This window comes from Rhodamnia argentea, chromosome 6 (assembly GCF_020921035.1).
Source record: "Rhodamnia argentea isolate NSW1041297 chromosome 6, ASM2092103v1, whole genome shotgun sequence".
In the NCBI taxonomy this organism is placed as follows: Eukaryota; Viridiplantae; Streptophyta; class Magnoliopsida; order Myrtales; family Myrtaceae; genus Rhodamnia; species Rhodamnia argentea.
This window is the reverse complement of record NC_063155.1, coordinates 27,676,083-27,700,676: the sequence shown is the minus strand read 5'-3', so window position 1 is coordinate 27,700,676 and position 24,594 is coordinate 27,676,083. Positions and strand designations below refer to the sequence as shown.

Sequence of the window (24,594 nt, the reverse complement as noted above, 5' to 3'; positions counted from 1 at the left end):
AAATATTTTATAAAGTCACTTCAACATTTTTCGTTGACCAAATTGGATGGAGTTAAGGAATGACTCGATTGCACTTTTTAAAAATTTTACAATTTTATTATATATTCGTGACAAGTTTTAAGATTTTTAGTAAACATATTCTTTTTCTTTTTTTTTTGCTTTTTAAAAAGAAGGGAGTTTTTTTATGTTGGGGGCCTTGTTTGCTGGGACGTCCTTTTTTTGGGGTCAAGTAGCGAAATTTTGAGTTTGAAGTTTCTATAAAATCAGTGAAACTTCATTAGGATTTTCTAATCAAAATGAGATTGTCCTTTATTAAAAATGCGATCATGACATGACAGATCATGTGTTAAAGGTGGGAACCCTTTTTTTTTTTCCCTCGAAATTAAAGGTGGGAGCTTGAGAAGGAAGAAATGTGGAAATGGAAAAAGTATAAATAGCGATAAGATAGGGTTCATAATTTGAATATTGCTATATGATTATCAATTTACATTTCTTAAATCTGCATTTGAATTCTAAAATGAGAGTTAGGATAAGATGGGGAAAAGTAAAAAAAGTTAAAATTATAAATTTATTATACGGATGTCAATTCAAAACTAAATCTTTTTTTTAATTTGACTAATAGTTCTAAACCTTTTGTGATTTTCCAATCTAGATTCCTTCGACCAACTTTGAGCGGCAATAGCCGACATGGACACCTTGCCGTTTTATGTGGAACGGTTGGCTTTAAGGCTTCTTTTTTTTTTTTTTGTATTTTCTTTTCATTTCTTTCGTTTTGTTTTCCACTGTGGGCTAGTGAGGGCGATGAAAAATAAAAATAATTATAAAAAAAATGAAAAATTGCCAAAATTGTCTATGTTACCATCCACCGTAACAACATCCATCTTAGCGATTTTCCATCGAAATTAGTCATAAGCACCGCATCGACAAATCATCAAAAGGTTTATGACTAAATTGATATTCATAAGATAGGTTTAAAACCATTTTTATAATTATTTCAGATTTTTTTTTCCGAAGTAACATTTTATTTATTTTCACAAACAAAACAAGAGAGAAACAATCCAGTTCAACTACAAATCAAACAAAACAAGTCTCATGCAACTTCAAAACATAATAAACTTTCATAACGAGATGAATCGGGATAAGAATAAGAGTCACATGCTCAAGGAGCAAATCGATGATTTTTTCGAATCAAAATCGGCAGCCAAATTCCACGTCACGTAACTATCGCATGACATATATTAAATGTGTATGTATATTTACAAAAGTGTGTGCATATATATATATATATATATATATATATATTATACCTTCCACGTAATCAAGGGTCCCGCACTCCCGCAGACCACATTCCTCATGCTCTCTCCTAATCACCTTCTTCTTCTTCTTCTTCCTCCGGATTCCCTTGAAACCCTAACGGAAACTCCGATTTACAGAAGGCACGATTATGTCGGTGGACGCTTCTCCGGCCGATCGCTTCAAGCAATTCCGGCCCGCCAGCCCCGCTAGCAATGGCAACGGCGTCCTCTCGGCATCGCCGGCATCGGTCAAAGCGGCTCACAGGCTCCGCCTGAACCCGACCTCTGATCACGAGCCGGACAGCTACGAGGACCTACAGAGCCAGCTCGATTTCAGCCCCATGCTCTTCAGCTCCTTGGAGCGTTACTTGCCTCCTCCACTCTTGACTCTCTCCCGCGACGCCAAGGTCGACTACATGCGCGACATCCTTCTCCGGTACTCCCCCGAGGGTGAACGCACGCGTGTGAGTGCTCTTCCCCGTAGCAGTAAAATGCCGATTCTAGACATTGGATTGTATAAGTTTTAGGATGAAATAATTCTAATGCAAATGCATGATCACGTGGTGGTCGTTGAATATTGCCGCATTTCGTATTATTGTCTTGAAGCTTTGATCCTAAATGTGCGGGTTTATCGTGCGATCTAGTCTTCGACAATTCAAATGATCGAGGTTTTTGCTTTGGTAACTGCGTACATATTAAGGGAGGGGCTGGAGAGAGTTTATTCAGATCCTGAGAGTGAGCTGCTTGTTTTTCTGCAGTCTTCTTTGTTATTTCAGTTTCTGGCTTGACTATTTTGGTTTTCACGGAGTCATTGCAGTTCACAACTGTACTAATTATTGACAGGTTCTAAGGCATCGAGAATACAGGCAGAAGATTCTAGCTAACTATAAGGTAACCTTTCATGTAAATGTAGCTATTTCAATGACCTTACGTTGACAGAAGGTGAAGGTTTATGAGAAGGAGCCATATAGCACCAAACTGTCGTGGCAGGTTAATGAATATGTGATGTTCGAAAGAACATTTTGAGCTTTGAATTGTTTCTTGCATTAGAACGTAATAACCATTGTCAAAATGGTTCTCTTTATGCGAGTAAGTAGATGCTACGGCGGCCTCTGTTAACCTTCTCTCATCTCTGTAGCCTCTTCACAGAGAGCTTTATACAATGCACGCTGCAAGTTTCTTTGTGCCCTCGTTTCTGAGAGCGTTGAAGGAAAACACAGAAGAGAGTTTTAGAAGTATAATTACTGAGCCCTCTCCAGGGATATATGTGTTTGAGATGCTTCAGTCACGGGCCTGTGCAATGTTATTGTCCGAGGTATGCTCTCACCTTTCTCGCCATTATGTGGCACTCTGTTTTCAGCTTGAGTTTAGTAGCTGTGTTTTCTTATCAGGTTCTGATTGCTTAGGTAGAGAGCTTTGAAAGATGGGTCCATGACACAAATTTCAGGATCATGCGACCAAATACAATGAATAAATATGGAGTCGTGCTTGATGACTTTGGTTTGGAGACCATGCTTGCCAGAATGATGGATGACTTTGTTCGGCCCATAGCTAGGGGTAATACTAACTAAATATTCATTCTGTGATTTATAGAGGGGGCTGTGCATGATGTACTCTAGACTTGAGAATTCTCGTTACGTTTTTGCAGTTTTCTTTCCAGAAGTTGGCGGGTCCACCCTGGATTCTCATCATGGTTTTGTTGTTGAATATGGAATGGATAGGGATGTTGAACTCGGTGGGTAATTCTTTTAATTCAATCATTATCAATTGTATTGTACTATCTATTAGATTGCTGAATGATGTGTAACTGAAAACTTCTCTTTAAATCCTTTGGTTTATCCTTTTGCATATCGTAAAGTAAAAGTACTGAACTTGCTGGCCAAAGTCTCACTCCATATGCTTGCCTGATCTTAGCTTCTAGAGACTGATGTGCTTTGCAGAACATTTGATTGATCTTTTCGGAAGTTTTATCTAACCCCGTTCTACAAAGAAAATGCAGCCTGCTACATTTTTTATAATATATTTCAGTTTATTCAATGTCCAAAATCAATCTTTCTGTGGTGGTCCCTTTATGCTCAGTAGTGACTTGTACGACAATTCTTCAATTTTTTTGCAAGATCTATTTTCAGCCTTACCTCTTCTCTCTATTAACGAGTTGTTTTTTTTCTGGTATCAAGTTACTTGCATTGTAGTATTTGTTCCATTTTCTGTTGCCTCTTCTTGTTTGCCACCAGTCAGTCATTCTTCACCTTTTTCCTTGAAAATTGAAGTTCTGGATTCTTCCTTCTAACTAGTGGAACAACTCTGTTTTTCAGGTTTCCATGTAGATGATTCTGAAGTCACTTTAAATGTTTGCTTGGGTGAGCAATTTTCGGGTGGAGAATTGTTCTTTCGTGGCGTTCGATGTGATAAACATGTAAACTCAGAGACACAGTCAGAGGTGTGCCAACCTGTTATATTTTGTTCTTCTGTACCTATGTTGTTTAATTTGTATTGATGAAGTGTAGGTTTATGTTTCGCTGTTCTTCTTAGATTTTTATTTGTCAAGTGCTCATTCACTTCGCTATTGTTAAATGATCTTACGCAGGAAAGCTTTGACTATTCCCATTCCCCTGGTCATGCAATTCTTCATCGTGGTCGCCATCGTCATGGTGCTAGAGCCACAACATCTGGACATCGGGCCAACTTAATTTTGTGGTGCAGAAGGTACCTTCCCTTGCATCAGTTTACCATCCCCTGCCTTCTTGAAGTACCTCACTTCGTGATTTGTTCCTCTTACATGAGATTAATTTACACGATTTCCTTTCTTGGAAATACTAGTGTTAATACGCAAGTGATCTACGGCCAAGGCATGAACACCATTTTTCACAGTGGTCATCTTTTTCTCTGATAATGTGCTATCATGAAAAAAAAATCAAAAAGTTGATACAATCCCCTTTAGAGTTGCAAGCCAGTCAAACTACATCTTTAATTACTTGAGCTTGACTGAACTGTATGTAGTTGGAGCAGCAACGAGGTCATAGTTTAACAAAAGATTTGAAGTTTCAAAAGACTAACAGCATGTTTAGTGCCTTTTTTTTTGGTGCCCAGTACACATTTATGTATTACAGTATGTTCTGGATATCTGAGTGAGTTGTTTATAATCAAGTTGAATTTTAGCTCAATCTCGAGTTCAACAGAAGCCTAATTTGGATTACTTATCAAATGGAGTCTCTCTCAGGGTATGTCAATTACTAAATGTCTATTGAGTCGAACTCAAACATATGGACAAGCAAAACGAGGAAGAAAAATCAAATTTCAATTATAATAGAGAAACCAAATCAAGCATTAGTTGGCTATCAAATAAGAAACTTCTTAGTTTGAGTCTAGTTTAAATGCCATATTATATACTCATGTATCTTCTCTTTCTTGTCTATAGATATGCTAACACGAATCTTTAGCTGAAGCAACTTATTTAATGACATTTGTGCTTTGGAGATGGGAAGAAATGCATCCTTTCATTGCTATATTGCCTCAGATGTTAAAAGATGGGAAGCTTAGTTTTAATGGAGCTAAAATTTTGGTGATCTTGCGATGCTATGTTATTGGTTGCTTTTTCTGCTGGATTATTTGTTTATACTAAGCTGCCTGACCTGTGTCAAACACCTTCAAAGCAGTTCTGTCTTTCGAGAGCTGAGGAAATATCAGACAGATTTCTCAAGCTGGTGTGGGGAGTGCCTACGCACCAAGAGAGCAAGGCATCAATTGTCACTCGCCAGCACCAAATTGGTATGATTTAGATTTAAGTGCATGGAAATGTTAAAGATTTTCTTGTTAACAATATGCTGTCTCAAATTTTATTCAGGAGTTGATGAAGAGGGAAAGAAGAGCATCTTGAGTTCATAAGCTTACCACCCCTTGTTTTGAACTTGTAAATCACATGTCGTATTTGTGAATCCAAAGGAGCGTCATGCAATTTATCTCCGCCATCGCTTCCCCTCTGCTGATTTTGGAGTGCTTGGTAGCTGTACATAAAAAAAGTAGGCCAGGTTAAGCGCATGAGGTGATTCAAATGTATTTTTTGATGTGTTGCTTGTTCTAGCGAAGGAAGGACGTTCCTTGTTTCACCCTGATGGTCGTTTTTCGTGCGGATTGACTTATGATGTCAGATAGATATATTGGTTGTGCGATTTTTTTTTTTCGGCGAATACAAAAGGCTAGCACAAAGGGTAGCCTATAATATCTAGCTCGGAGGTGGGACAGAGAGAAATCTTGCTTACGAGCACGTTCTAGGGCCAAAAGGGGCCAACCAATCGGCGGGTTTGTTGCCTACCCTCAGCACATGGTGCACCTGAATAGATGGATGTTACCGGATCTCATGAAGAATACTCCTGAGCAGTGGGTTGTGCCATTTTTATATTTATGCGAATCAAGGCCTACATGTTGAGGAGATCGCACAATCCTAATATAGTCAGCTGTTCACTTAGTCGTTAACAGTGGGCCCTGAAAAACAAAGGGTAACCGAGATTTTTGGTAATTTAAGTGCAACGTGGAAGTTCAGTCAACTTCAGACTTTGAAATAGAAAAAGATTGAATTTTGTGTAACGACGCAGGAGGTTTAAATGACTGGTTTACGTCATTTAGTTGTCGATGGCGAAAATATTTTCATTGGCTAACTACTTGAAGTGAGACGCGATCATTTATAGAATATTGAAGACGTCGGCTCCGAGTTATCTTTTCTCATCCCAAAAACGGTCGGAGAGAATTCAAATGTTCAACGTTGTCAAGAATTCTCTGTATCGCGCGAGGATGGCGCCAGTCGTGCGTCTGTGTTTGATTGTCTCCCTTTGTCTTACTCCTATTTCCATCTGCCAGAGTAGACGTCGAGTGGGGATTGATGGGTATGGATGTTTCTGTGGCACAAGAGCAACCTGCAATATGAGGATCACGACCTTTAAAAGAGAGTTCTATCAATATGAGGCTTCCAGTGAAGCCATCCTAAACTTTCTACTCTAAGGTCTCACCATCTTTCATTTTGAACATTTCTCCAGTTATTGTTTTCAATCTGTAATAATATTAAACCCCTTGTTCTTTATCCAAGTGAAGACTCTAGAGAGCCCTCTTCTCAAGGTCTCTCTAGCGCTTCAATTTGAGAATTGTTTTCTGAGCAGCAATGGTTGTTGCACCTATAAAATTTGGCTGCGGATTTCTTTTGAATATCAAAATGGGGAGGGAAAAAGTACATAATTAGGTCGAGTCAATCCGCATATTTGATTCTTTGGAACAAGGAAGGTAAGTTTCGCCGCCACAGCCACCCCGCCCGCGCCGGGCCCCCCCAAAAAAAAAAAAACAAAAAAAAAAAAAAGCCAAGGAATGTAAGTCTTTCTGTGGTACCTTAAGTAGAGAATGGTTTAGATGGGCGGTTTCCAATTGAATGGTTCCGAAAAATTGAAATCGAGAACCACTAATTGATTCTATGAATCCACCCAAGAATCGGGACCGCTTATCCGGTCCGGTTTTCAGATGAGCCCATGGAACCGGTCTTACTAAGCTTCACCAAGCAAGTGGAGATTGAAAATTAGAAATTTCGTGAGTAGACTGAAGATTAGGGATTCAAACTTATAGCAAATATAGGCGACCGAGAGTGAGAGAGGGAGGTGATGAATGGTTGGAAATGTGGCCTTGAGTTGACGGGAGTGAAGGCCACGACGAAGATGGAGACGAAGATGAAAAGACTAGTGTGAGAGTGAGACACTAAGAGTCTAAGACGAGAGAGAGTAGAGATCGAGTTGAGAGTAAGAGTTTGAGACGAGATGAACGAGTTTCGGATTAAGGAATTTTCATTTTTCATTAAAAAAAGATTGTAATATATATGTATTACATATATTACCGATTCGGTCTAGGTGGGCGAGTCCATACTTGGAATCGGAACAAGGTAGGTACCTACCAATTCCAATTATTGATCCGAGAACCGAACCGGTTTCCTTAAGAACCACCATACTAGGCCGATCCTGTTCGGTTTCGAGCGGTTCCCTGTTAGTTTGCACGCCCCTAATCAGAAGCGTTACCTCGGACAGAAAAAAAAAAAAAAGTGGCTTCACACCCAAAGAAAACAAACAAAAATGAAAAATATTTTTTCATAGCGGTGTAATAAATTGAGAAGCAAAAGTTAATTGTGTAGATCTCGCTAGGGTAAATCAATTACATGAGCGAGGAGGATAAATTACTCAATTAGTCCTAAACATATAGAACAAATGTCAATTCATTTATAATTTTTTCAATTTTTTCATTTAGTCCAAAATATTTGCGGGAAATTCCAATGCTGTTCTATAGGAGAAAAAAAAAAAGAAGCTTTCTCCTTCTTGGGCACTATTCACTCATCGCAAATTTTAAAAAACAAATCCACTATTTTTTTTTTTTTACGGCTGCATATAAATTAAGGCTAATTTGTAATAATTAAAAAAAAAAAGGACATAAGCAGCAGGGTCGGTGGTCCACTAATCTTCCTTGGACGGTGGAGATTTCAACTTTTGTTTTCTTTTCGTTTTTCTTTTCATATTTTAATTTTCATCTCCCCACACGACTCCAACTACCGTCAATTGATGTGTGCAGATAATTGTGCCGGAGATCGCGGCAAATCTCAATCCCAGCGGCGGTCGTTGTCCTGACTGTCCGATCTCTCACCGCCCAATGTCCACTTGCCTCGTTTATTAATCGCGATTAACTTAACTTGTCGTAACGCATCACGTTTTTTAAACCGGACTAAACCGGCCTGTTTCATCCGAAACATCCAATCGAAAAAAAAAAAAATTCCAGAACCGATCAGGCATCCGGTCCGGCCAGTAACCCTATATCGAACTAAATGGAAAAGATGGGTTGCAAGGGGATTGTCGAGCCAAGCCTTTTGATGACCTCTTGATGCAACACTCGTGCTCGACCATCAAAGCATGCCGAGCCGCCGACACTAGAAACTTAAACTTCACCAATGCAGTTACGCTCGGCCATTGTTAAAGTACGCACCGCAATGCGAATTATATACATCCATTTTCACGAATCGATCGGATTTTGAGGCCCAACCGATCGAACGGTGTGCCGACGGCTTTCGGCACGGTTTTCGAAACATCACATCGCTCTCTGTATCCCTTCGCTCTCATTGGGGACCTTGGGGTGGTTGATCATCCAGCCCTGCTACGACCACCACTGCTTTGACCCGCCTCTGTGCCAATAGCCATTAGCCACCCCGGACGTCGGGGCTCATTCAACCAATGGCCTTCTGCGAAAGCCAATCAAATACGCCACTTGGCCTAATTGTTGCGGGGCCAAAGGTTGGCAAGAATTGTTAGCGAATCACAGACGAAACGTTTTGTGTGGCGGCATCGTTATCCACGCATCAGCCGCCACCCCCCAAAACGAAATTATGGTAAATCAACCCAAAAAAAAAAAAAAAATTTAACCATTATTTAAAAAGAAATACTTCCAGTTCCAATTTTCGATTTTCAAAGAAGTGGGCCCAACGATTTTTTGCAAATGGGGAAACGGAGCGGGCCCCGCACAGCACATGCCTTTGGCTGTAGCCCAAAATACAGCGCAGCGCACAACCCTCTCCCGTTCTTTTGGCCCTGCCCGCACGACCAAACCCCGACTCTCTTCTCCATCCTCTTGAAACGCACTCCGACTCGAATCCGACGACAGCGATGTTGCAGAGCCAACTCCACGACGTCTCCTCCGACTCCATCCCCCTCCTCCTCCTCGCCGTCGTCGCCCGCAGCGTCCACCACCTCCGCTCCCTCCTCCTCGCCCTCCTCCACTCCCTCCGCCTCTCCGGATCCATCCACCCGGCCGCCTCCGCCCCCGCCTCCTCCGACGCCGGCCTCATCGGCTCCGGCCTCGCCGGCCTCATCGTCCTCGCCGACCAGCTCAACCAGAATCGTCTCTCCTCCCGCCGGTGCGCCGCAGGCCCGGGCGGCGGCCTCGGGGCGCCCGACTGCGTGGTGTGCCTCTCCGCGATGAGGCAGGGCGAGCAGGTGCGCGAGCTCGGGTGCCGCCACGTCTTCCACAAGGCGTGCCTCGACGGGTGGCTCCAGCACTTGAACTTCAGCTGCCCGCTGTGCCGGTCGCCGCTCGCGTCGTCCGGCGAGGCCGTGGACGCCGCGGGGAGGCGCGTGGGGGGAGAGCTGGTGGAGTGGTTCTCTCTGCGCTGAGACGACCCTGTGGGGGGCTCTGAATTTTGGGGGCGGTGGTGATGGGCCACCGGTTGTAACCATGCTCTGTACCATCAGCTGTGGCGCAGAACGGTAAAAACTTCCCATTTGCTCTTTTACGGTCCTTTGACCATCTTTTTTTTTTTTTTTTTAACCCTGTGTTAGGGTTTTTGGGCATTTTCTTGCCATTTTCAATAATGTGGTTGTGAGAGGTGCATATGCCAGGATGATGTTTTTTGAAGAGCTCCTCCTGTTGGGAAGCTCTTTTTCACTTGCTGTAAATTTCAACCTTTTGGAGTTTTACGAGTGATCTAATAAATGCTTTATCACTGTTATCTTTGCTGTTATTGTTGGCCAAACCTCAATTGGTTCGGGTCCTAACTTGTCCGACTCAAATAGACTCGTTTAATCTATTTATTGCTGTGCAAATCTAGCTTTCAATATGTCAAACTTGATGGACTTGATTTTACGAAAGATGATGAGAATGTGAACTCACAACCATTTATGCGTTGGAGAGATCGTTCATATTTTGTACCGAAGCAATTTTTAAAGCATAGACTGAAACATGTGAAATCAAAGGGCATTACTTGAATGCTACTGCAGGTATATGCGAAGAAATGATCAAAAGAGCTGGCGACTCATAAGCAGTGGCTTGATTAAGGGAACCCACTGGAGCCGTAGCGAAAACGAGTCTTCATAGGGCAATTGTCACTGGTTATGGACCCGAACTTGGGTGATCTATCCATGACCAGGATGAAGCTTGGGTGAAACTAAGTGGAGGTGCGAACCGACCGATGTTGAAGAATCCGCAGATGAGTTGTGGTTAGGGGTTAAATGCCACTCGAACCCGCAGCTAGCTGGTTCTTCTCGTAATGTGTTGAGGCGCCGCAGTTGACTGGACATCTAGGGGTAAAGCATTGTTTCGGTGCGGGCTGCGAGAGTGGTATCAAGTCGAGGCAAACTCTGAATGTTAGATATGACATTCAAATAGTAGGGGTCAAGGTCGGCTAGTGAGACAATGGGGGATAAGCTTCATCATCGAGAGTGAAACAATCCGAATCACTAGTTAAAACCCATAAATGACCGCTCGGTAGAAGGTTCCTAAAATACTTTCATATTTAATCCAATCTAGAAAAAATCATATCCAAAACCGAAGTGAGAGTGAGCCCGACATCGAGTAAGGAGAGAATGAAGAGAGAGTCGTAGAGATAGGTTGGGTCTAAAAAAGTTGTAAATTTATTTATTATCTCTCATTCATTGAATATAACTAACTCATTTACTAATTTAATTATGATATGTGGAGCAAGAGATGAGTTTATAACACATTTTGACATAATTAATTGTTAGACAAGTGAGTTTGGTATTCTACAGAAAACGTTCTTACATGGAGTGAAAACTAACAAGTTTAGATGGAGGGAAAATGACTTCTCCTTGTGGCAAGAAAAAAAAAATCGGTTTCCTTAATTCACCAAACAAATGAAAATCAACTAATTTCATGAAAAATACTTTCGTTATTTACAAAATTCTCAATGAAGGAAAACACATCCAAGATTTTTACCTAATGCGCGCATATTAATCAGAGGATAAATTTGAGATGATCCGGTGTCCAATCAAGGAAATGAACGTTCTTATTTACCCTTCATTTCAATTCAGATTGGGGAAAGGTGGCTATACAAAACAAAAAAATGGATTGATTGCCGACCTAATCACTTTGTTGTCGACATTGTTAACGTCAATCATTGGGAATGAGAGTTTTATCCGATGAAGTGGCCTTAATCTCCTCCAATCCTTTTTGAGTCGTTGAACGCTGATGCAATACGAGCTGCCTCGGTGCGCTTAGACAGGATTTAAGCGACCCGGAACCGGTTGAAAGGTGCATTTTCCTCCCCGTTGATCGAATTTTCAAATTAAATTTCACCTGCAAAGGGCTTCTAGATACTCAATAAAAAAGCATTAATTTTCCTTTGACATTGTATTTTCATTTAGGGTTAATACTACGAAGATTTTAAACTGGTAAATCTGTGAAAAATTTAGCGCAAACTAATTTTTTTTTATCACAAAAAATTTCAAATTAGTATACTTGCGATAAATTTACGCTAAACTAATTTTTCGACCACAAAAAAAATTTCAAATTAGTATATCCGTAATAAATATACCCTCCGCTAGTTTCCGTTAAATTAGTTAAATACTACGAAAAATCTCAAATTGGTACTTGTGAAAAATTTACCCCAAATTAATTTTTCAACAATTAAAAATCTCAAACCGGTACACTTGTGACTAATTTACCCTCCGTTAGTTTCCTTAAATTTGGTCAATACTACGAAAACCCCCAAATTTGTACATTTGTGACAAATAGAGAGTAAAAATTTCAATTGGTGCACTTGTTAACTTGTACATGTCATCCGACTCAGCAATTTGACGATAAAATTTAATGAAAATTAACGGAGGGTAAATTTATCACGTGTACCAGTTTGGAAATTTTTTGAGGTAAAAAAAATTAGTTTGAGGTGTCATAAGTACATCGGTTTTAAGTTTTTCGTGGTATTAACCCTTTTATTTATGACAAATTGAAAAGAGAATGTATGTTCGGTATTCGACGTTGTTCGATGCGTATTAGAGATCATCCGTTCTATCTTTAGATTAGTATCGAGTGTCTCGGGACGCTTGCTGACAACACTTTTTCGGAAAAAAAAAATTTAATGTGGAAAAAAAAAGGGTCGTTTATTATATCACTTCGAAGATATCATGAGATACTTAAGATCACTTCTTATTTGTCCTTCTAATGAACAACGACGATGGTGTTGATTATTGGCGACGAAAGAACGAGCATTCATGCAGATGATTGTTATAATGTCGTCGTTGAAATGGATTATATCTGTGACAAAAGACCGAGATGCTCCTCACTTCGGTGGTAGGATTGGAATCCTCTAAAATTTGGGCACCCTTTCGACCAACAATACTCTTGTATCTTCGATGAATTTACCCTTTGAATTCAGAAACCATTATCTTCGGGGAGAAATTTCGAATGGGGGAAGAAAATTTTCCGACTTTTCTCTTTTTTCTTTTCCCTCACAAAATATTCAATTATATAATTACTTTTCACGTCACTGTCTATTTTTCTACCCCGGCCTTTCCTAGCAAAAAAGTGTTTGGGTGATTGTGAAAGTGACAACATGTTATCGTGAATCACAAATTATTGAAAGAATAGACCTCCCAATAATTTCTAATTTGGTCGTTATTTAATTTTTTTTTGTATTTTTGTATTTCGATTTATTTTATCTCTAACTCTTTTCTCTGCCTCTTTGTAAAGCGGGAGAGTCGAACCCCGCACCTATGCTACTAGCGTCTCCATCCTCCAGTTCTTTTATCAATAGAGCCGCATGTGTATTAATTGTTCTTTTATCAATAGAGCCGCATGTGTATTAATTTTTCTGTTCTTTTCTTTTCTTTCCTTGTTTTACATAGGCAACAATTTCAAGATTGATGCACGCCGTACGAAACCCATTTAAACATCATGGGCTCGGCCCGATTACGGCGAGTCTGCTGGGCTCCAAGTGCGAGTCCATGGCCACTGGCCAGGACGCTCACATGTGAGCTTTACCAATTATTTACCTTTTAATAGTTACTTTAGCAAATCTCTAATTCTCATGCCTATTTTAGTTATCAATACCCGAATCGATGTACGAGAGATTATACCGTAGTTTGTGTCTATGCATAGATAGGGTTTTGGAATACCTACGTGATTACAACATGTTTAGAATTAGTTGTTCGTGACGAGGTAGAGCTTTATGGCATAGAGATACCCATCTGGTATTTTACGAGTGATAGGATGAAAAGAACGATTTCATGTTAGGATCATCATTTCGACAAGTGAGTAATTTTCGACTCGCATTTGAAAAGCAAAATAACATGAAAAGAATTGCGGAGCCCGCTTAACAAACGAATGAACATAGCAAAATTACCCACCCTAGAAGGAAAAGGGTTCTTATACATCTCCGCATATGCTTAACTTAGAATACTTCCCTGACGGTCTAACAATACTGTCTAGGGGTGAGCAAATCGAACCGCCCAAATCGGGACCACTCGGACCTAATCGGGATCGGTGGTCCGGTTCCCGGCTCTAGAGGGAGTGGTCCGATTTCCGATTCTAGGGTCCGCCAGGATCGGACCGCCCAAACCGGACCGATGAAATTTTTTTTTTTTTTAATCAAGAAAACTCTATGTGCATGGAGTTTTCTCGATCTTGCCTTTTTAGTCCCCAAATGAAATCCCCATCTCGATCTTGCCTCACCGGGTTTCTGGGCCGTTTTTTACTCGAAGAGAAATCGTCTTTGCTTGAATCTCATGTGCATTTTGGAAACAATCTTGCAAAAAGTTCTCGGCTTTGCCTTGAAAGACCCGTTTCAAGAAATGAACTCGAAATGTTTTTATGTCCAACCTCTATATTTGCTGAATCGAGACCGTCCAAGAATGGTGCATTTTTTTTTTTGCATGTGTCTAATCTAATGGAATCGTCAGGGAACCGAATCGGACCGGTGGTCCGAGTCCCGGTTCCGGAAAATTGAGAACCGGGATCACCGGTCCGGCTCTCGATTCTTGAGAGGAATCGGACCGGACCGGAAACCAATCATCCCTAGTACTGTCTGCTATTTCTAATCATAGATCCGCACATTATAACCGCGTGTTTTGTATAAAGCACTCATTAATTAAAATATCGTGAGGACAGAAATAATGACAAGATTGTCGAACTGTTAAGCTTAACGGCTTCCATATTTAACAATATGTACGACGAAACAAATTCTGAATAATGACTGTCATGATTGAAGAGTCACATGGATATCCACTATAGAAAAATTGCGTTGTGTATTGTAGACACTCATAGCATCTACTAAATTTGGTGTGGTGACCGTCTTGTACATGGATATATACACATGTCGCATACACATGGTAATTAATTCACACGATTGTTATGCTCATATGCTGATATTCGAAACGCGATCGATCTATGAACAGTTCAATTTGTTTAAAAATGGTTCTACACCCTGCCACAAAAGTCAAGCTTGCTGGCTTGCTTCATTTTACATCAAGATGAAAAATCTTTAGTAAGCACAGTGCAAATTTTTGAGCAGCAAATTCGAATTTTGATTCATCGTACGCACTTTCCGACGAGCCTTTTCTTTTTTCTTTCTGGTCGGAACTTTCTGACGAGCTGGACGAAATGATGATCATGGTGTTGGTCAGAAAATGCAAGTTCACGAGGGGGGTTTCCCAGCATAAGACAATTAGCGCCTGAGTGGGAGACCGAAGGCATAATTCTTGGATGATTATTGGGGGCCAAACCATGAAATCTCTTCTTCTTTTCCTCTTTTCCTGTTCATTTTTGCCCCCTTTTCCTTTCTTTAATCTTCATGATGATGGGAAGAACATTACAGAAAAAACATCGTGAACTTGAATACGGCCAAAGTTCAACATACTCCTCTGATCTGAACAACGACAAACCCCTTCCAAATTATTAGTTCATCATGCGTACATCAACTGTAATCTTCCACCAGAAAAGAAAAACAACAAAAGGGTCGTGTACAAGTACATCAATCCAAGACTTCATCTATTAAGTACACAAAACTCCTGACTGACCACATAGGAAGATTAGTCCCAGAACGTCCAGGAGAAAGAAGCCAAGATGAACCTTTTTTTTTTGCCCTAAAACTGTTTTTAAACTTCATAAACAAAGCAAAGATACATTAGTGTCGGGTGTAAGTGATGCATGCCCAGCAATCCCTCTGTCTCTCTTTCTCTCTAGTCTCAAAGCCCAACCAACCACAATCCCTCTTTGAAACTCGAGCATGCGTCTCTTACATCCCATTTCCAGAAGGAAAATGAAAAGCTAAAGTTGATAAACACTACAGAAAGAAAGAAAGCAAGAAAGAAAGACATGATGGTGATGATGATGACCTTAACGTGAAAATCGGACCGCTACCCTCAATTCCCCGCAATGCAACGATGCTGCTCTCCCAACTCTGCCCTTCTTTTCTCGTTTCTTCCACTTCACGTGAAAGGAAAAAGAGGGGTTAGAAACTCGGGAGAGCGCAATTGCAAAGCTTTTCTGTGCTTTCGCGCCTTATTCTTCTCGCTAGGCAAGCGCCACCCTAGTCCAGTTTTTGGGACGTCGCCGACGCCAACCGCCGCCACTCCCCCTCCTTCTACAACCCCCGCCGGAAACCGCCGCGACATGCTGACGGCCGCCCATCTCGGTAGATAGCTAAGCGAGTGATGAGATCAAAAAAGGAAAAAAAAAAAAAAAAGCAAAAGGAAAGAGAGAGAGGGGGGGAGAGCTTTGTGAGTTGTTGGTTGCTACATAGCCAGGAAAGGAAGCTATGCACAGAAAAGAGGCCGCAGTTTTAAGGGGAGCGATGGCGATGATGATGATGAGTGAGTGAGTGAATGGTGGTAGAAGGGGACATGACGGGGCCGTATATAAAGGCGAGATTGGAGCTTTTGGTCGAAGGTATGAGTGGCCTCTTTTCTCCTCCTTTCTTTTTCTTTATGGAGGGCGAATTTGTTTTCAGCTTTTCCTCGATCCTTTATATATTTTAACTTCTTCTTTTCGAAAAGAGTGAGGTTGAAATTCACGTTGAAGAATGGCATGTTTGTGGGGGGAACGAGAAAAATAAATCTCCACTAACCCGTTTTCCAAGGCTCTTGGAATTTCCACACTTGAATTTTTCTTTTCTTCTCTTTTGGGGGTTAAAGTGGGATTGATGGGGGGTGGGGCTCCTTTGTCTGCGTGCGTGAGTGAAAGCTTTGGCTTTATAGTTTATACACATGAATAATTTCCTCTTCTTTTGCTTGCGTTCATTGGGGCTATGGAGCTTTCGGATGGCGACAAGAGTCCCATTATTCACTTTGGCCAACTTTTGAGATTCATTGCCTTATAATTGAGGGTTGGATGGGCGTTTGAGCGTGGCCATTTTGCCCTAGATATTCGCGCGAGCGTGTATGGATCTTGAAGCGATGGCACACGGACCCGAGAAAGGGCCATCAATCCCACTTTCCATGTGCACTCCTTTTTGAGTTACTTTGCTAAGTTACTACTGGCTTGGCATGCTGGTTATTTTATCATAAATTAAATGAACATGAATTATACGTGAGTTAGAAAAGGACAATGTTCATTCCATGATAGATCAATCATGATTTTTTTTTTCAAAAGAATTTGGAGCTTAAGCTTTTTTATTTGGATAAATGAATAAATTCTTTTTACCGGATCGCGATAAATGATGTTGGGTAACAATATCACATAGAGAGGGTGAATACGTGATTTCAAAGAACTTGACAAAAAATGCAAAATTAAAAAGGCCAAGTTTGATATAACAAGCAATGCATTGCTTTTGCCAGCCATTAAATGAATATAAGCAAAGAGATAGATAACAATGCACATATAACTTATAGTGGTTTGGCTTAGTGTGAGCGTACGACCACTTTCCCACGCTATTAATCTACTGGCTGGATTTCATTAGAGATCTTCTTGAAGTTATAGTAGAATGTGCCGCTTATACACAAGTATTTCTCCTCGAAGCTGGTGCTACTTGTACCAAAGGTGGTAGATCTCACTATCTCACACTAAAACACAAACTATTGCATTGCTAACACTTCTTGAAAGAATAAAATTTGAATGTTCTCAGGGGATGGTGTGAATGAAAAGCTCTCTCTAAATTTGGATTTATGAACACTTGATCGCTTTCTTTTCTTCGACGCATTGATCTCCTTTTATGCTCATTGACATCCAAACTTCCCATTAGACAATCTTCAAGCATATCAATATCCAAACTGACGATTGGACAATTGTTGAGAATATCAATTAGACGTTGAAGTCAATCAATTAGAATTCCCATAGATTTGGTCACCCAAACAATCAAATCTTAGTTGCCAAAAGTAGAGTAGTTTGGTTATGGAAAGTATCTTGCTTTCGGGATGATTATCGATTAATTAAAATATCTCGCGTGATTGAATATTTCGTGTAGATAAGCTTGGTCAATTAAAATCTTCTACATAGGAATCGATACCATATGGCTAACTATTAAGGGATGAGAAAATTTGTCTCAAAATAATATTGAAGATCGAGACAAGAATGTTGTCGTAGGTAGTTTGAGTGCTTCACCTATCTCCAATATTCTGGTTATATTAACTTTTCCAATTATTTGATGATATGACACTTTCGTAGACTTCTACCTATATCCAGCTTCCATAGGATTCTGCCTATATTCAACTTCTACTTAGGTACATCTAGCTTGTAGACATCTCTATGCACCTCTACGCCCAATGTGAAGCCTTGGATTAACTCACCGAGGTATTGTCCGCTTTAGCCGGTCCCATATCGAGCCTCGTCATTTTGTCCTTTGGCATACAAGCGAGCATCTTCCCAAGAGGTCACCTATCCTAAGAGTGCTCCTATCTGAACACGCTTAATTTTGAATTTCTAAAGCTAAGCATTACCGCTACATCAAAAAGGTGCCTCCATGAGTTAATTTCAATTTTCACATATATATTTCAGAATCGCCTCTCCCATGTTTTGTGCGCAGTTTGATTTATTCCTGGTCACTTCACTATCCTAGAGGCCTTCTACGAGCAGCTCATTGTTCAAGCCCTCGCGCCCTGGCAATCACTCCCCACCCTTGTCAAATCGGGTCATTATAAGCCCGCCGGTTTTCGCTTGGTTCATCCCCGAACCACACCCATACCGTAAGAGATCTCGCCCTTATACAATATTGTGACGCCTTGGATTAACTCATTGAGGTATCTTGTGCTTTGACCCATCCTATATTGAGCCTCACGGTTTTGTCCTTTGGCATACAAGTGGGCACTTTTCCAAGAGGTCACCTATCTTGAGAGTGCTTTTATCTAAGCACACTTAACTTCAGAGTTCCAAAGCTAAGCATTACCGTTATGTCAAAAGGCATCTCTGTGAGTTAATTTCAGTTTTCACATATATATTCCAAAATCGTTCTCTCCCTATTTGGTGCACAGTTCGATTCATTCTAGCCCATTTCCCTATCTTAGAAGCCTGCCAAGAGCAACTCCTTGTTCAGGCCCTCTTGCCCTAGGGACCACTCCCCACTCTCACTAGATCGGATCGTTACACCTAAGGTCATGGCCACATTTGATAAAGAAGTCATAACCTTTAGACATCTTGTTAGGCTACAACCTGTATAACCGCTCATGCATCTTCACCCAGTTCTACTCAACCATTAAACATATTAGTAACATTTCATTATCTTATCATATTCAAAACATCGTAAGGGATTTTTCAACAATCTACCCCTTTTTGATGGTGACAAAGCAATCTTGTTGATGTGCAATCATGCTTTCAAATATTAAATTTTATGTACGTGAAAAGTAAAATAATATGCTTATCTTGCCAAAAAAAAAAAAAAGAAATTCAGATTACCTCTCTCCCTTTTTGTTTTAATCAGAAAGCGATAATAATGGAAATAGTATCATGCAAAGACTATATAATTCAGCTCATCTTCGCATACTATGTCCATAAATATTTTGCACGAAACCTTATTTTTAGAAACATCATCTTATACATGCTTACGTAAACAAAAAAGATATGCAATGTAAGTCAAGTTAAAAAATCACATACATCAGCAAAGATCAATTTCACCATCTTTTTGCCATGATAAAACGATAATATGAATAAGTGATTTGCTACCAACAAAAAAGTAAGGGAAAATAGAAGATGGACTAACCGGATTATGTATAACTTAGCAAGTTTTAACACACATTTCCCATCAGCAAAATAATAATCAAGATCGAGCAGAAATTAGCTCAACTTTATCAAGATTTTCCCATACTTCATCCATGCTCTCCTCAATTTCTTGCTTCTTTGAGATGATTCTCTCCATTTCTTTTGCATTTTTTTCACTTTTTCCTCTTCATTTTTTTGTTATTCTCCCCCATCCTCATAGTAGTTTTTCCGAATGCTTTTATCGAGGGTTTTACATGTTGAACATAATAATTTATTTTCTTGTAACAGTAACATCCTCAACATTCATTTGCATTTTGACATCCGAGAAAGAAAATTGTTCTCTTAAATCAAGCCCGTCTCGAATGCAATCCATATAAACTCAACAAACATTCTGCACAAATTTGATGGTAGAGATATAATTTCTCACATAATATAAAATGCCCTTCCGGATAAAAAAAATTGAACAACATCTATAAGATTATCAAATAATTCAATAAGAAGCTACTCAACCTTTCTTACTACGCATTAAGGGCCTGCCCAATATATTTTGAGATACCTTCAATAATTTTGGCCTGAAATTGCTGACATTGACTCTGACTATCCTACGTGGTGTGGCTAGCGCCGACGTCGACATTTTTTTTCCTTTCTTTTTCTTTCCTTTATCTTTTTGCTGGTGGCCGGAGGCCATGGCCAATAAGGGCTGGCCTCACTTAGGCGAGGGCTCGCCACAAGCGTGGCCCCCCTAACCAAATTTGGTGAGGCCATCATCCCGTGAGCTGGACCTCGCATGCACCGATATCTCCACTCTGTGTCCCGCCACGCCATCATCTCGTGAGCCAAACCTCGTGTCGCCCAAACCTCACCTTAGCTTGCCGGGCCTTACCCATGCTTGGCTGAGTACACCATGACGTGGGCGAGGGCGGCCTCGTCGGTGCTCGCTTTCACCCAAGCACCGCCCGACGAGGCCGACCTTTGTTGGGCCTGTGGTCGGTTGCGAATCACCGGCACCAACAAAATGACAATGGAAATAAAAAGAAATAAAGAAATATATAAAATTGAAAAAAAATCAAGAAAATTACAAAAATGTTCATATCGATGTCGGCCATGCCATGTAGGACCCCCCGATATCCATGTCAACGGTTTTCAGCTTAAATTTGTCGGATAGACTAAATTGATATCAATATAAATAAGTTTAGGACTGAATAGGTCCAATTAAAAAGTCCATGACTGAACTAGTATCAATATAATAGCTTTAGAATTTTTTTTTTTTTACTTTTCCTTATTTTTTTAAGTGGGTGTCTTCTTTCTCGATGGCTAGAGAACAAAGTGGGTTGTTGCCTGGCCTGACCTGGGATGCCTACAAGAGAACAAACGATGAAAAGAAACTACAGTGGTCCTCACTGCGTCTCTAATTGACCATTCTGGCACGACATTGACTGTGGAATCATGAATGAAACAATAGCTGTACCTGTACAGAACCAGAAGCCTTGGACGTCTGGTGCAAGAAGAAAAGCCAGCCAGCCGCTGAATTGGTAAACGACGACTACCAGATAATCTCACTCACTTTGCCAAAAGCAAAGACAGCGAGAGGGCAGAAGAAATGCCAAAGTCAGCGGCGAGATCGTGCTTGGATCTCGCTTTTTCGCTATTCACACTCGCACACCCCCATTCTTTTTCGCACCTTGACAAAGTTGGTGGCGATGTCCCCATCATTACACCACTCCTCCTCCTCTCCATGCATGGTGCGGCCACGTACAGTGCCTTCTGATCACGATCCAACGGCTGATGCAATGCCACGCCGTGCCCTTCCTTATCAAAGGTTCATGATGATGGCCCATTCGACGGAACTCATCCTGTTCTTCGTTGACCCTCTCGTTGTTGTATCTTCCCCCACTCTCATGATAAGCCAATAATGCGTATCCGACCCATTTCACACCATGTCCTACGCAGAATATGAGTGAGAAAATTGTCCAAAAAGACTTAGACTTATTGTACATTTGTCAATTTAGTTCTAAACCTTTTAATTTTGTTATTTGAATCTTAAGCCTTTTAACAGTTTGTCGTTTGAGTCATATTGGCAAGAAATCATTGATGTGGGCGTCGGTTATCTTGCGTGGTATGATGGGCGTTGATCTGGACAATTTTTGTAATTTATTTAATTAATTTTGTTGAATTTTGAATTTTCCTTTTCTTTTTTCCTTTTTTGTTATTGTGCCAGCGAGGTCCTATGATTTCTTTTTTGTTTTTATTTTTTTCCTGTGTGGCATAGCCGACCACTACGTCATTAATTTCTTGCCAATGGACTCAAATTGCAAATTGTCAAAAGATTTAAGACTCAAATGACAAAATTAAAAAGTTTAGAACTGAATTGACAAATGTATATTAGGATTATGACTTTTTTGCTGGGTCTTGGTGAGGGCGCCGAGGTATGACCATGGTCGGCACAATGACAAAAAAAAAAAAAAAAAAAAAGAAGAAAGCAAAGAGAAAAAAGAAAATAAAAGTTCGAAATTCAAAATTTAAAATCATATCGCTCAATCAGGGCTCATTCTCAACGGGTGAGTCCGTGACCCTCGCCGGCCAGGGTCTCCTGCCTATGATCTATTTCTATCCCCTTCGTCGTTCGTGGGCGTTCTCCTTCTCAGCCTGTGGCTCAATCAGGGCTCCATCAAATGGGCTTGAAAGCATGGAGGGAGACCCGGTTTTACGTCATGCCACGCAATTTGTACGTCACAATTATCGGTGAATTTGTAAATGCGGATTATTCTTGGCTAGATAATAAGGCCTGTTGACTTGACGATGCTAAAGTATGGAGGTGATGCCAAAGTGCTCTTCCTCGAAGCGCCTGTAGGGGCGCGTATTCTACACTTGCTATTGTTCGTATGGATTGTGGACCATCTTCTAAAACCATATGGATATGATTTATACATATCCATAATGGACGGGGTGGAGCCGCGACCTCGCTGGTGGCAGTCCTCGGCCGATTTGTGTGAGGGCCGACGACCCTCGCTTGCGGTTGATAGGAGTTATCCACTAGTTGGGGATCAGCGACCTCAACCACACCCTTGCCGGCCCTTTTCAATGATGGTGGGCAACGGCGGTGAGGCTCCTGTGTGCCCTAGCCTCTTTTGCCACTCTCTCTCTCTCTCTCTCACAATGTCATTTTGGCATTATCTTTCATATTTTAGCCATGTCGGTGTCATGTACGAGAGAGAAAATAATAAAAAAAGCCACGTCTTTTGGTTAGCTAAGTCGAACGAAGCTAATAAAAGGACTCGATTGCATTAATTTGAAAAATTTTAGGACTCAATTGCGCTTTTTGAAAGTTTCAGGACAAATTGCACTTTCATGATAAATTTTAGAATTTTCAATATGCTTATCCTTTTTATTTTGCCTTCTAGCCATGATTGAAGTTAAAGCATTCGAAAACTCCCAAACCTAGGGGTGAGCAAACCGGATCGGACCGGCCCGAGATCGGACCGGACCGGGCGGGTTGGTCCTGTCCTTGAGAGGGGTGGTCCGGTCCCCAGTCCTAATAAATGGGACCGGTGATCGGGCGGTTCGGTCCTTGGTTCCAGGTGGATGGGATCGGCCCGGATTGCTCGAACTGGACCACCTATAATATGTATAATTAAAAAAATGAAGCTTTTATTAGTTTTCAATTTTCATTTCTCGAGCCATTTTCATTGTTAGGTTGTACATTCTTGATACTTGGATAACCCCTCAATGTTATGAATGCGGTATATCCTATTTATCATGATCTTTTCCAAGGCATTGTGTGGTGAGTGTACACTGGCATGTTCTTTTCAAAAAGAAATGATTCAATCGGTTCATTTAATATAGTGATAACAATTTCTTACTATTCATGCGTTTCGGTTGTTCATTTCAATGAGTAATCCTGTATTTTGTTTCGTACACTTGCTTGGATGTGGAATCCGTTTAGTGAACAACATCACTATTAATATGTCTTCGTTAGCTAAGTTTTTTCGATTATGTCCTTTATATATCTCTATTGTGTCAACGGTTAGACCAATGTCATTGTTAAACCCGCCATTATACGAAGACACGCCTTCATTATGAAGGTGAGCAAACCGAACCAGCGTATTTTTTTCTTCAACCAGGGGTATAAATTGTAAATTAATATGCAATCAAAGCATATTATATTTCAAAGGTTAGATTTTAGTGATCCCACTGGGCTAGGACCGGGACTGGACCGCCGATCCTTGTTCGGTCCTTGGTCTTGAAAATTTGGGAACCGGGACTTCGGTCGGGTCTCCCGGTTCCACACCGGGATAGGACCGGCCCGGACTATGAACACCCCTACCCAAACTCGTCCATGGTTTTGATCTCCAATTGCTAGTACGACATTGAAAACGCATATTTGAGTTTTCGACCACTCTACATTCTTTATTTTTGAAAATGGCTCATTTATTCACGTACCTCCATCTCAGCCTCTATGAAAAGATGAGAAATCGAACTTCCCATCTTCCATTTTCAAATGAAAAGGGTGGCCATTGGGGCAACCTTTTGTGATTGAAAGTACAAGTTGGTATTCTCATTTTTATAGAGTTCCGTATCTAGTTAAGATCTTGCAATTTTTCTTTCGATAAATGCTCATACACACCGCTTCACACCCACCGATATGCATCTCCTACACCTAAAACTCTAACCCTAAGCCTTAGCTTAGTCACCAAGGACGGCCCCCACCCCCTTATGCTTGCCATTGTGACCTTCGCCAACTCACCTCGCATTGTCGTCCTATTGCCAAAAGGCTTGCCTTGTGACCCCACAAATGGACTCGCCACAAATTCTCGTCTCAACACTTCCTCGATCCCTCACCCCGCCACCCATTGGACATTCTTGTCGAGGTCGTCCATGGTGTCGGGATCTTCACTTGAGGTCACGACTATCGTGAGGAATCTGACCCGCAAGACGAGAGAGAGTGAGAGAGAAGATGGTGGAGATGACGACCGACAACAAAAATTTTTTTGGATCTAATTGGAACAGATGCTAAAGTTGATTTTTTTTTTTTTTTGTATTCGGCCGGTAGAATTGGGATAAAAATAAAAATTGAGGATTTTTTTATAAGATACAATTTTTTTTTTTTGGATATAATTAAGACATAAGCTAAAGTTTGAGTTTTTTTTTTTTTAATATTAGTCCTTCTCCTATCTAAAAATGCTTCTAGAAAGCGCGTGCGTTAGGAGGATATACGGTCGCGTGGGGGTGGCGGGGATGCGAAACAGAGGAAGAAAAGGGGAGGGGGAAATGGTCAAATCATTGGATACTCAAAAGGGCCAAAATTGTGGGGTGGGAAATCCAATAAAGCGACCCAAATTTGGGTCACCCCACTGTCGGGTTAGCGGTTGACACC

The 24,594-nt window shown here is 40.8% G+C and overlaps 2 protein-coding genes across 3 annotated transcripts; both read left to right on the top strand.

Annotated features, from left to right (window-relative positions):
• The first annotated feature begins 1,320 nt into the window (after positions 1-1,320).
• LOC115726228 (2-oxoglutarate and iron-dependent oxygenase domain-containing protein CP2-like) lies at positions 1,321-5,660 on the top strand. 2 transcript variants are annotated; one of them, XM_030656005.2, is made up of 9 exons: positions 1,321-1,759; positions 2,139-2,186; positions 2,434-2,610; positions 2,702-2,852; positions 2,944-3,030; positions 3,611-3,735; positions 3,883-4,001; positions 4,949-5,063; positions 5,140-5,660. In XM_030656005.2, the coding sequence occupies exons 1-9, from the start codon at positions 1,445-1,447 to the stop codon at positions 5,170-5,172; spliced, it is 1,170 nt and encodes a 389-aa protein (XP_030511865.1). In that variant the 5' UTR covers positions 1,321-1,444; the 3' UTR covers positions 5,173-5,660. The 2 variants fall into 2 exon arrangements, with proteins under 2 accessions (XP_030511865.1, XP_030511873.1); XM_030656013.2 differs by having other exon boundaries at positions 1,322-1,759; positions 4,952-5,063.
• Positions 5,661-8,879: 3,219 nt separating this feature from the next.
• Positions 8,880-9,822, top strand: LOC115726246 (E3 ubiquitin-protein ligase RHA2A). Its single transcript, XM_048280498.1, has 2 exons — positions 8,880-9,511; positions 9,547-9,822. Exon 1 carries the CDS (start codon positions 8,969-8,971, stop codon positions 9,473-9,475), a length of 507 nt encoding a protein of 168 aa, XP_048136455.1. The 5' UTR covers positions 8,880-8,968; the 3' UTR covers positions 9,476-9,511; positions 9,547-9,822.
• Positions 9,823-24,594: the final 14,772 nt, after the last annotated feature.

Excerpts from the sequence above, each read along its gene's own strand:
- LOC115726228 (XM_030656005.2), top strand. The coding sequence starts at position 1,445 with ATGTCGGTGGACGCTTCTCCGGCCGATCGCTTCAAGCAATTCCGGCCC. Across the intron at positions 2,611-2,701 it reads GTGCAATGTTATTGTCCGAG|GTAGAGAGCTTTGAAAGATG; the intron begins GTATGCTCTCAC and ends CTGATTGCTTAG. Across the intron at positions 3,736-3,882 it reads ACTCAGAGACACAGTCAGAG|GAAAGCTTTGACTATTCCCA; the intron begins GTGTGCCAACCT and ends GATCTTACGCAG.
- LOC115726246 (XM_048280498.1), top strand. The coding sequence starts at position 8,969 with ATGTTGCAGAGCCAACTCCACGACGTCTCCTCCGACTCCATCCCCCTC.